Source organism: Gossypium hirsutum, chromosome D02, assembly GCF_007990345.1.
Source record: "Gossypium hirsutum isolate 1008001.06 chromosome D02, Gossypium_hirsutum_v2.1, whole genome shotgun sequence".
Lineage (NCBI taxonomy): Eukaryota > Viridiplantae > Streptophyta > Magnoliopsida > Malvales > Malvaceae > Gossypium > Gossypium hirsutum.
The window spans coordinates 22,762,236-22,775,041 of NC_053438.1; the positions used below are offsets into that span (position 1 = coordinate 22,762,236).

Consider the following 12,806-nt stretch of genomic DNA (forward strand, 5'->3'; position numbering starts at 1 on the left):
GTAATACTATCATGCTATAGACCATAAAATAATAATAAAATAATTTTTTTTACTTCAAATTTGTGGTCCCGAAACTACCGTTCCGATTTAACTGAAAATAGGTTGTTATTTATTTTAACTTTGAAGTACAATTTTTTACAACAATGCTAAATATTTGAAATTAACTAAAAACATGCATTTTAAAAAAAATCTTTTCTCAATTCTAGATTTTCAAAAATATTTTTTCATAGCCTACATTTATATATTAAATTTTAATTTTTTTAAATTTATCATTATCACTAAATTTATACACACATATATATATATTTGAAAAATTCCTTTAAAAATTTCGAACCTAACTCTCATCTCGTTAACTATCCCGCCGCCAGACAAGCCTCTCACCACCATTCTGTCCCAGCCTCCTCTTTCTCTTCTCGCGTTCAAGTTTCCAACAACTAGGAAATTTATTGAGGTAGTTTTTCAAACCCTAAACCTAATTTGAAGATTTTGAGTAAAGAGATTTTGAATTATTCTGATCTCTGTCTCTGCTGCTATATTTTATTTTTTGTTTTCGATCCTACTGCTCGTTATTCCATCTGTTTACTATGCTGAGAAGGAGAATTTTTTTTGAAGCTATCTGTTTAGCGGCAATAGCGGATTTGCGGTCGCCACTGCGAATTAGCGGCTGCATCACCGCTATTTGAAACCCTGACTTGCTATTAAGTTTGGATATTTATTGCAGCTTTAAATGGAAGGATTAAGCGTAGCAGATGCTAATTTGGTGATGTATTTACACCCATCAAAGAGTAGGAACGTGTCTCAGTCGATTCTCCGTGAGCTTGGCTCTTTGCTATTCAAGTTAGTTCTTTTACTTTCACTTAAATTTAATTTTTCATATAACTCAAAACACCTGTTTTTGTTTATTATTTTTTCTTCACCAAAAGCTGTTTTGTGTTGATGTTGCTTTTGATTTAAATAAAGTATACCTTAATTTAGTTTGGTCTGTTTTCTAGTTTAGCTGAAAATTTAACTTCTGATGATGAAGCTAATGATATTGTGGCTCTTTTTAAACAAATGGAGCAGTTTATTACTGTTGAGAATATAAGCTTTTAAACAGGCTGAATTTAACTGCAGTGTCTGGATCTAGTAGTGTGATTCTTTTGACTCCGTTGGGATCAATACTAAATCAATGGGTTTTGTAATGATGCACTTCACTTGTAATGTTGATTATAAGAATGAAATGATGTGCGAATATTTGCTTCCTTTTGTCCTGTTATAATATGAAGTGATTCTGTTCTTGCAGGTTCAATGAAACATTTGATGGTGTTTTATTGGCCTATGATGTCAATATTCTGGATAAACAGGCGAAGATTCTTTCTGGTGTTCATCCTTATTTTGGTCTTAGACTAAAAGCAAATCTCCTACTTTTTTCACCAAAGCCAGATATGCTCTTAGGTACCATTTTTTCGTGATATTTCAGGTTATTTATTTAGTTTTTTTTTCTTGTAGTGGATATCACACTGCTGGTATGTATTTATGGATCTGCATGCCTAAGATATTGTCTAAACTAATTTTCTTTGCCACATTCAGAGGGGAAGGTAGTGAAGCTTTCTCAAGAATCTATTCATGTCATTGTTCTCGGTTTCTCGTCTGCCATCATAACAGCTGAAAACATTCGTGGAGAATTTAAATATAGAACCGTAACACTTTTCTACCTTGTTCTTAATTTTTTTATTTTCTTTGTGTGTTGGGTATGTGTATATGGCAAGAGACTACATGTATTACTGTAGTAACTTTAGTGTCTAATTGTATCATAGAAAGACACAGAGGAACTATTTGCCAGCAAATCTCACAAGCGACATGTCATAAAGGTTGGAACCATGATCCGATTTTTAGTCAAGAGGTGACAATTTCCTTTCAAAAGAAACTATCCTTTTAATTTTACGAATGGAATGTGTTTTTCATTGTTGTACTGTTCTGGTTACCATCAATAGTTAATTGTAAGCTGGAGAGAAATGGTATTCTTTATGGTTACTGGGGTTATTTTCTTCTACCATCTAAAATTGTAAATTGAGATTGCGGAGAAGTTTATTTGCCCTGCTCATTGATAATATATATTTATAATCTAGATTTTCATTATGCTATTGATATCTTGCCTCCTTCCTTTTGTGATTTCCTTTGTTTAATTTTTAATCCATTACGAACCAGTGGATCATATAATCTTGTTGCTTTTTTATACCTCGGTTCTGCATGCTTTTCCACTCAATAATGTTTCATTGTGGTTCATCAAGTCAAGTTGATATGTATTGGAGATTTACAACTTATTTGAAGTTCTGATTTCTTGTATTTTTATTTTTCCCTCGGAGAAAGGGAAGGTGCGGTGGTTAATGACATGTTCATCACATGGTTTTTTACACTGATTCTTTTATTGCAGTTTTGATGAGGAAATACTTCATATCATTGGATCTCTGATATCAGCTCACACAGGAAGCATTCGTTGGTTGGATAGACATTTGGAGGAAGATTCAGAATTTGATAGGTCTTTCAATAAACTCAAAAGTTTTATATAGCAACCTTTCTGTATTTCAACTTGCGAAAGTTTTAATGTAAATGTTGTATAATCCTATAGGAGTTCTATGAAGAGTAGAGATAGAGAATGGCTTGGGGATAAAACTGTTGATGAGGGAGCAACTCCCATGAGCTACGATAATCATATTAAAATGTCCAAAAAGCGTAGGATCACAGAATGATGGTGATGATTGCTTCAATTTACTAATTATATAGGGAGATTTCTGGTTGTCAGGTAATTCATTGACCAATTCTTGTGCTCACCATGAGTACTGCTAATCTTTTATCAGTGTTGAAGTATTCTTCTCCTAAATAACTTTTACATCCTCTGTTTAGAGTAATCAAACTTGTGAACTGTTGGTAGTATTGATGAGTTATGCATAAAACATGATACCTGTTTTAGTTTTATGTTCATCTATTTGCTTTTCTTGCATCTTGTATAAGAACCTTTTGATGTTACTTATTTGCCTACTTTAGTCTTATACATTAATCACTTATAATTACAAGTGTACTGCAAAATATGTGCTAGTGCAGGTAGTGGGGAGTGGTGGGCTGAAGGTCCATGTAGATGAAGGTATATTGCTTCTGGTGATTGCTTCGGTAAGGAATTGTTCTTCTGTTGAAGCTTGCTAAAATTTTGAAATCTTCCCTTCAATTTTTGTGGTCGTTTTGTATGTGACCAAGATTGAAAATCCAGATTCCCAAGTTGATAAAAGAGATTGCAATTTTTTTCTCCTGTGAAGTAGGCGATTTTTGTTTCCTAGTGATGTATGTTGAGTGACTTTTTTGTACGTTGTACAAGTATAGACTTGGTCTTATCTATAATATGTTAACATCAAATTTAGCAAAAGGAAATGCTTTGTCCCCTTGTCTCATGATGGCTTCATGACATCTTTTGTGCACTTTCAATTTATGCCAATGTTTACTAGGTAAAAGTAGTCGAATTGCATTTTACCCTCCACTAAAAAAATGGATAAGTTAATCCCTGTAGGTTAGATCCAAAAGCAAATTAGTCATTTCTATTAAAAATTTTGTTCATTTCTACTCTTTAAAATTGGGCATGTCACGTGTAACTATTTGGTTATTTCGTCAGTTACTTCAGTTTTATAATAGTATAAATAGATGAAATTTTAACAGAAAGGATTAGTTTACTCATTGATTTAACGTATAGGGACTAATTGTCTTTTTTTAGTAAAGGGAGCAAAATGGAATTTGACTTTTAGTACAGGAACTTCCATGATACATTTATCATGTTCATTGGTGAAACAGTTTTGCATATTTTCCGGCTGCCTATGTCTTTGTGTTGCAGTGAACCAATTTCTAGAACTATGCCAGCCAATGCTTCTCCTTTCTTATTTAGGGGAATTCCTGTTTTTAATTTGGAAAAAGAAAAGAATTCAACTGGCAGGGAGTTTGAACTTGGGATTTATGGTGGATTCTCATGAACTTTTGCTACAACTATCTAATTAGGCAGCAACACTAAGAAAGAACAGAGAATTTACCTTTTGCTTATTTCATTACCAATGATTATGAATCAATTTTCATTTTTTTGTAGAAGTGGGGAGGGAGGGGTTGTCGTCTTTGAATCCAAGATTTGGTTTCGAACAAGATCTTTGCCATTGACAATTTGCAAAGAATTTCATGAATCAAAATGTTGTGTGGTAACGAAATATATGTTTTTGACTAGTGGGCACGAAGACCTGCGTAGCCGATATGCAGCGACTCGAAAAAGTTGAACTAAACCTGCACGTTACAATAAATTTCATTTTTGGTTCAACACATTACAATAAAGGTTTACCTCCATTGGTATCACTAAATTCTTTTGCTTGATCAAAAGTACTTGGGGTAATACATTTGCTTGATCACCCAATATGAAAATTGCTTTGGTTGTTATATAAAGTAGAGAAGAAATTGTTAAATATAGTTTCAACTAAAAATTTATTTGATATTATCTTTTAAAAATGATTGTATAGTCACACGCTCTAGTGTAAAAAGTATGCTCTCTTTCTTTAGCTTTTACTTGTGTGAAAGTGGATTTTTCTTACTATTTTTCCTTCGCAATCTTTGATTCCTTTACCTTTGACTTGGGTTTGATCGTCCTTTCTTATAGTGTTTTTTCCTCTCTGGTTCAAAAACCCGTGAAGGAAGAAACTTTCATGAGTTAGATGATCCATGCCACCTCCAACGTAGATTTGATGCTTTTGATAGTGAAGAAGGATGTTTTCTCTTTTTTTTGGAGTTTTATGTTTTTTCATAGCTTTTTTTATTGTGCTTTAGTGATGTAATTGATTTATGCATTTGTCGATCTTCCACATCATGAAAACAAGCCATATCCACCGTCAACATGATAAACGAATTCTAATGGTTGAGATATACAAATGATCAAAGATAATCATGGCTTTTGAGTATGATCTTTGTTTTCCTAACTTAAAACTTTTATGAATTTCAACTCTACCCATCTCTTTTGTTGAATGAATTTATTTTCTTGTTCATATATAATATACACCTAGCTGGGACACATTTCAATGAGATTTGTGTAAATCTAATCATTGCTGGTTTGGGTATGAAATCATACCAATATATTAAACAAAGTAGAGGAGATCCGTGTTGGTTTTGTGGATCATTTTAATGGTGGATTCTGATTTTTCAGAGTTGAACTAACTGAATACATTCCCTGTTGTACCATACGCTACTACTTATGATTGGAACTGCAGCTGGATTTACATAACAAATATTCGATATACAAATGGATATCCTCTTTTAGCTGTTGAAAATTGAAAATCATGTATTCATTTATTCATATACTCCATTATCAGGTATGGAGTTTCTTTCAGAAAAAAAACAATCCATCCGGGACCCATGTTTGTTGGTTCAACAATGATTGAAAGAGTAGAAGAAGTTGATTGATGTAATGTTGGTCCTTTACATGATTCTCACTGTTCATCAAACATCCATGTGATCTCTCATTATTTTAAATTGCAGAATATAAAAGATGATGATAAACTTGTCCATTAAAGTATTATGGATGCATTAGGAGTCGGATTTTATTGTCTTCTAAGTTTAAAAAATAAGTAAATTAGTTTTTGTACAATAAATAAAAGAGCAAATTAATCTTTGAATATTAAAAACCGGTTATTATATATCAACATAAATTACATATGGTGCGTTATTTCATCATTCACACCAAATTGATGAATTTTTTAACAAAAAGAACCAATTTGCTCTTTGATTTAATGTAAAGATACTAATTACCCATTTTCTGAGTAGAGGAATAAAATGTAATCTGATTCTTATTATAAATACATTTATGATATTTTAACCAAACTTTGTCGCCTATTTTTTTTATTAGGGGTATGATAACGGTTTTAGAAAAACAAATGTTATAGACTTAACTGAATCAAATTGTATGAGTTTAGATTGGAAACATAAATAAACAGTATGAGAGAAGAAAGAAAAGATGGTATTGTTCCGTAATGAGGTGAAAGGATCACTGAATCTATATCATTATAATGGAGTATTAGTTGTTAGTTTAGGTTCCACTATCAACACCTCTCTTCTAAAAAGAGAATCTTGGAAATGCTAAGACAGCTAGCATAGCATTACTATTTTTGGACAAAATGTGCAGTGCTGTGAGATTATGGTTTCAGATTTTCGTAAAATATAGTGATAATTGCAGGCAAAGTAAGGTGTATGAAGCTTGGGGGTTATGGTCTTTGAGCTCTGTCTCAGTACGGATTTATTTGGAATGGAGGTTTGATTGGTTGTTTTTCGAATAGATTGATCCAACTCCGCAAAATCTCGAAAACAGCTCCAGTTTTAATAATGTCACTTGCACAGTACATTTCTCAACTATTCTATACTTACATCCTCCAATTATCATTATTTCATTTTAAACTATAAAAAAAAATCGCAAAAATTAAACTAAAAATAAAAGGAGTAAAGGATAAAGCTGCAAAGGTTTTGGAAACATCAAAATTAAGACATTTACAATATTCATTTAAAATTATGTCACATCATTTAATAAATAATTTCAAGTCTAGAAATCAATCTAGAATGAAAATATTTGATGTGATTAACTCGTTTTAATATTATTCCAAATATTATGATACCGCATATTTGAATATAATTTTAAAAAAAAAACTAACATAGGAAAGTTATAATAATTTGTCCGTTAAAATCCAACTTATTTGATAAAACTGAAACAGTAAAGGTAAAATAAAAAAAAAACAATAGGAGCAACATGAAATTGGTTCAACAATTACAAAATTGTAATTATATAAAACTACAAGGGTACTTTCTTATGATCCCTTTCTCTTTATAAAATCCTCTCCCACTCTTTCCCATTCTACAAGCGAACGGTTCTCTGGTAAAATGTCGGCAGGGCTTGGAAAATACACCAAAATCCGCCACATTGTGAGGCTTCGGCAAATGTTGCAGCGGTGGAGGAACAAGGCCCTCATGTCAGCCCGCCGCATCCCCTCTGATGTGCCGGTAGGTCACGTGGCGATCTACGTCGGGACAAGTTGCAGGAGATTTGTGGTGCGCGTCTTTAGGAAACTCCTTATCCAAGCCGAGGAAGAGTAAGGGTTTAGTAACCAAGGCTTGTTAGCCATCCCCTGCGATGAGTCGGTTGTCGAACAAGTGATCCAGCTTATTTCTGGGAATCATAAGTAAGCTTGATTTCACCACCGAATCTCGACCCTTACTTCATGGCTTCGCTGGTAAAGAATGATATGGTAGAAGAGAAAGGAAAGCCTTGGATTCTTACGTAGGGATTTTGAGTCAATTTCTAGTTGGCTCGAGTGAATAATTAAGTGAGACCAATGAGTTGGCTTTTTGTTGCTTTATTTTTTAAAAATTGTTGGTAATCACTATAAAGGGGGAAGGGGGTCAAATGAGTTGAGTCAGTGTATTAACTTGGAGCAATGCATGGAGATCGAAGTGGAAGCATGAAAATGGCGAAGACTTTGAAACAAGAGAATTCATGAAGGAGGAGGGGGTTGTCATGGACTAATGTAAATTAGTTGAATTTAATTATTTCCATAAAATTTTGTGCTGGAAAAGGAATAGGCTGTTACATACCATATTAAAAGGCAGGTAGAAGCTGAGCTCATTGATTACCTCTTCACCCAGACGTTTAAGGCGCATCACCTACAATTCCATAGCATCATTTGGGGCATTTCCCTTGTCGGTTGATGCTCCCCCAATAAAGTGAATGGCTTGTGTCAGCTTTAGCATGGCTAAACCCACCACATTCATGATGATGATGATGCTACCACATTGGAATGCAGAAATTTGCCTTGAAAATATACTGGTATTATTAATTTTACTATAATTTAAAAATAAAGCAACTTTATTAGAGTAGAAAGAAATTGGAAAGATGAAAAAAGAAATTGGAAAGATGAAATTTTAAAAGGAATGGAAAATTAGAAAGATGAAGGATAAGTGTGTATTTTTTTATTTATTTGTGATTTTTTTTGTCTATTTATATTCTATTTATTATTATTGATTTAGAGAAAAATTAGAGAAAAGAAAAGTTAAAGTTTATTTTAACAAGATTTTGTAGTTTAAACTTTCAACAAAGTGCAATTTGTGTATTTTGACCATAAATTAAGTTACAAACCTCCATTTTGGACCCATAATATATCGATTCAAAAGGAAATTTGAAAGATCTATCTAAAATTATTTTATGGATAAAGCCCAAAAATGTCAGGAAGACATTCAAATACAACCTGGAAGTTTGACGCGAAAATATCTAAGAAACCCAGAAAAATTATGTTCAATTTAATTAACGACGCTTTTTTATTTTCTCCATTATATTATTTTTATCCTATAAATAAACATTTTTAGGTTAAGATTAGGGAGACTGACCTAGCCGTTATTTGTTTTATTTTGTTTTCTTTTCTCTATGGGTTTCTAAGCCTCTTTTCTAGTTGAAGTAATATTCGAAGTTTGATTCTATAAATTTTTGAGATCGAATTATTCTTAATTTTCTTTGGTCTTTAGTATTTCCATGTCTTCTGGTTTAATTACAATTGTTTAGGTTTGTTAAATATTCAACCGATATTTTATAGCTCAGAATGATTGCTTTGTCAATTAGATAATTAGTCAATCAAATGATTTCTAATATTTGTGACGATTGCATAGTTATCTGTGTAGTGTAGGCATGCGGTCTAACTTAAATAAACCTTAATTATGTGTTGTAGGTTAGAATTGGGTCTTTTTCATTGTAACACCCCATACTCGACCCAATTGTCAAGTCCGAGCTATGGGATGCCACATTTGTTGCCGGAGCAACTATGATCTCAACATAATTACAACATGTTATATAATCATAACAAACTAGAAGACTTGTTTGGAGGCCAAGCTTCATTGGCTCGACAGTCAATTATTACTAGTTTAATGAATGCCTAGCAAAAGATCGACACTCCGGTCAAAGACCATATGATTACTCTTATGGGATACTTTGTCGAGACAGTAGGTAATTAGGTCAATCTGGACCGGAACATGTAAATTGAAATGGTGTTCAAAATCTTGTCCAAGGATTTTACAAGCTTTCGGGCCGCATATAACCTTGGGAACAAGAATCTGATACTTACACAACTCATGAAAGAATTACAATCATATGAGTTGATATTGAATGACAGTTAGCCGGTCTAAAAAGTAGAAGCAAACTTAGTCCTTGCTTCTTCCTCTAAAGGGAAAGGAAAACATGTTAAAAGAAACAATGCTAAGTTCTTTGGGCCACCATGTAACCTCCCTAACCCGACCTAGACGTTATGGTAGAATTCTGAGGACTACATTAACCACGAAAATTACCTAAATTAAACTTTTTTTAATTTCAAACATATTTTAAAACCATTGGTTTATTCTTTAAAAATTTTAATTTTGCAAAAACATGGAAATTTTAGAAACCGATTGATTTAGTATCTCCTTTGTAAAGAGTAATCATTTTTTCAAAATTAATTTGGATTTTATTACAAACTTGTTTTTTAATATTACAGCGGAAAAATGTGATGTTGACAGATTTTATTTAAAAATCGAGATTTATGTATAAACATTTTAAATATCAATTTAAGCAAATTAAAAACTCTAATGTCATGCAATCAAGTAATCCCAAAATAAAGTCCTATGCCATAGTCCAAATAAACTTTATTATAGTCCCAAACAAATAATAGAAATAAATTTAAAATACTTTAATAACAAAAACATCCGAGTTGCTCCTCCAAAAGCCTACCAGGTCTTAACATCGAGGATTATCTGAAATTAAATCAGGAAACTAAATGGTGAACTAATAAGCTCAGTGTGAATCATAACTCCAGTAAACAGTAATAGACAATAAATATAACATTCAAGCCAGTGAATATACAGGGTATTAAAAACAATACAGAAGTCGCAGTTTACGTCATGCATGAATATGTCAATGCAGTATTTTCAGAAAAGTTCCTACCTAACTCCATTACACACCATAATAAGAGTTCTCCAGAACTTATCCAACCAATAGCACACCAGTTTGTGGACAAGCCACCAATAATGCAGATAAACTGCCAGTATTATGGACAAGTCACCAGTAATACAGATAAACTACTAGTATTGTGGACAAGCCACCAGTATTGCAGACAAGCTGCTAGTAATTCCTCCATTCATAATTGACCCAACCCCATGCAATGTAGTATGACATGCAATATCAATAACAAATCAATTCAATAGGCATGATTTTTAACATGCGATCAGTGGCAGAAATAGTAAGCATGATTTATCATGCGTTCATTTTTCAGTATCAGTAAACATGTTTTTATCATGTAATCAATTTTAACAGAAATAGTGACATGTTTTCACTATGCAATTAGATTTATCAGTCTCAGTGAACATGATTTATCATGCGATCAATTTTAATAACAAAATAGTGACATGCTTTAACATTATAAAACATGCGAAACATTACCGAATCATATAATAACATACATACATACATACACATTATTAAGGTACATGGAATAACCTACAAAGATACACAATAAAATGGGGTCGCGAAAAGGAAGAATAGAACCATTATGAATATGGCTCTTTGCATGCTTTATGAAAAGAAAATGCCAAGGACTTTTTGGCCTGAAGTGGTAAATTGGGAAATCCATGTGCTAAATCAATGTTGAACACATTCAGTGAAAGATAGGGCTCCAGAAGAAGCATGGAGCAGGATAAAGTCATCAATCCAATACTTCAAAGTTTTTGGATGTGTCTCTCATGTCCATATTTTTTATGAAAGAATAACCAAGTTGGATGACATAAGTGTGAGTTGTGTTCTACTTGGAGTAAGTGAAGCGTAACACCCCTAACCCATTTCCATTATCAGATTAGGGTTATAGAGTACTACAGAACATGTTGAATATCAAAACATCATAAAAACCAATCAAATATTAATTTAAATTATATTTATTCTAACCAATCATCATTCATGGCTTTTTTACAAAAAAAAAATCTTTAAATCAAGTATATGGAGCCTAAAAATAATTTAGAAATAATTAGGGATTAATCTAAAACAAAACAAAAATGTAGAAAAAACTGAAAACAAGGGACACGTGCCTGTGTGGCCAAGCCGTGTACAATTCGAAAATAGGGCCACACAATCATGTCGTCAAGTCTGTAACAACTTATAACTGTGTGGGAAAAACTTGCACCAAAATTCAATAGGCCACATGGTCGTGTGCAGTGACCATGTGTGGTACATGACCATGTGACAGCCCATGTGCACCTAAAATGACTTCTAAAACAAGGCAATTCATCACTTATTTCTTAGGTACCAAGCCAAACTAATTTCACACCTTTAAAACACATTCAAACATGCTTAAAACATACCAAAACATTCAACCTAAGTGCCTAACCAATATGTCCTCATTGGTACCATATTTCATACACCAAACTAAATTCACATTAAAAGATCACAAGCTCTTACCTTATACATGCCAAATATACCAATTCATCCATTCCATTCACATATATTTTTACCAAATCTCAACCATTTCCAAGAAGCATAAACCAAATAACCAAAGGCACATATTTATATAGGAATATACAAGCAAAAAAGAAGAAGATAGATACACATCCACAAGTATGCTTAAACCAAAGTTTAAACAACGTTACCATAACAAAAGAACTTAAAAGCTCCTAGTACAAGCCATTTATAACCAAACATCAAAATGACCAAAATTTCTACTGAGTTGAAGTACGAATAATGTGTGTGCTCCGACTTGAACTTCCAATGTAACGCCGCAAATTTTTTTTTGTTTTAATTTGTACAAGTAGGTCAAATAATCTGATATGGTATGTTGGTTAAGTGCCTTGGAAGTATGCTTAAAGTCTTGAGTTCGAATCCCATTATGTGCAAGTGATGAGTATTTTTGTTTTGGGATAATCTTTAGGGGGTAGAATTCAATTTGGACTTTAATTTTAAGCTAATAGGATTTTGTAGGATAAAGGGGGTAACAACAATATCACTGGTTTTCCGTGGATTCTGAGCTATTCAACATCTATTTTATCTTTCCCCTTTTTAGTTAAGGATTTTGGTACGACATTTGCTATGGAAATAAAACAATTAAAATACATTAATACAACACAATTCAATTTCACATTGAATATTTCAATTTTTACTCAATGTTTGCTTAAATTCCAATTTAGTCCCTAAACCGAGACTAATTTTTATTCTTCACATTTAATCATATATTTTTATACTAATTTCATTTTAAGATAAATTTAGCTCATTATTTTCAATTAAACCCTTAGATTTTGAATTTTTCAAAATTTAGTCCCTATACTCAAAATTAAGAATTAACTTTATTATTTAGTCCGTTTTCACTTTATACATTGAAATATATCAATTTAATCCCTAGTACTAAAACAATTCAACATTAACAACATTTAAAATCTTAATTAATGCTAAAATTTTAACATGGGTCGGGTAGTACTTAACACCGAGATTCCAAAAATATAAAAAATTACAAGAAAATGAACTAAATTGACTAACCGATTAAAGTTTGAATATCAAAGACCCTTAGGTCATACGTCTTCTCTTTTTTTTTTCTATTCAAATTGCATGTTTCTATCATCAAATTTCACTTTCTTTTCATTTATTATACTTTAATACTATATAATACATATATATATGTTTAACTTTTGATTTATTAACTATTATAATATATATAATAAGTTTACATATAATATATATACTTCATAATGTCGTCCACTAAACAAGGCAAATGTAT

General features: G+C 32.1%; 1 protein-coding gene and 1 pseudogene across 5 annotated transcripts; both read left to right on the plus strand.

The window, feature by feature from the left end:
* The first annotated feature begins 319 nt into the window (after positions 1–319).
* Positions 320–4,953, plus strand: LOC107910711 (uncharacterized). Of its 5 annotated transcripts, none has more exons than XM_041088555.1 (9): positions 326–451; positions 722–837; positions 1,283–1,434; positions 1,570–1,679; positions 1,797–1,882; positions 2,414–2,518; positions 2,609–2,782; positions 3,082–3,147; positions 4,658–4,953. In XM_041088555.1, the coding sequence occupies exons 2-7, from the start codon at positions 728–730 to the stop codon at positions 2,727–2,729; spliced, it is 684 nt and encodes a 227-aa protein (XP_040944489.1). In that variant the 5' UTR covers positions 326–451; positions 722–727; the 3' UTR covers positions 2,730–2,782; positions 3,082–3,147; positions 4,658–4,953. The 5 variants fall into 5 exon arrangements, with proteins under 5 accessions (XP_016694164.1, XP_040944489.1, XP_016694166.1 ...); XM_041088556.1 differs by lacking the exon at positions 4,658–4,953 and adding an exon at positions 4,103–4,559 and having other exon boundaries at positions 337–451; XM_016838675.2 differs by lacking the exon at positions 4,658–4,953 and having other exon boundaries at positions 320–451; positions 3,082–3,402.
* Positions 4,954–6,649: 1,696 nt separating this feature from the next.
* LOC121214656 (auxin-induced protein 6B-like) lies at positions 6,650–7,980 on the plus strand (annotated as a pseudogene).
* The last annotated feature ends 4,826 nt before the right edge of the window (positions 7,981–12,806 follow it).

Coding starts and splice junctions, on each gene's coding strand:
- LOC107910711 (XM_016838675.2), top strand. CDS start 728: ATGGAAGGATTAAGCGTAGCAGATGCTAATTTGGTGATGTATTTACAC. Junction 838..1,282: donor CTTGGCTCTTTGCTATTCAA/GTTAGTTCTTTT, acceptor CTGTTCTTGCAG/GTTCAATGAAACATTTGATG. Junction 1,883..2,413: donor ATCCGATTTTTAGTCAAGAG/GTGACAATTTCC, acceptor CTTTTATTGCAG/TTTTGATGAGGAAATACTTC.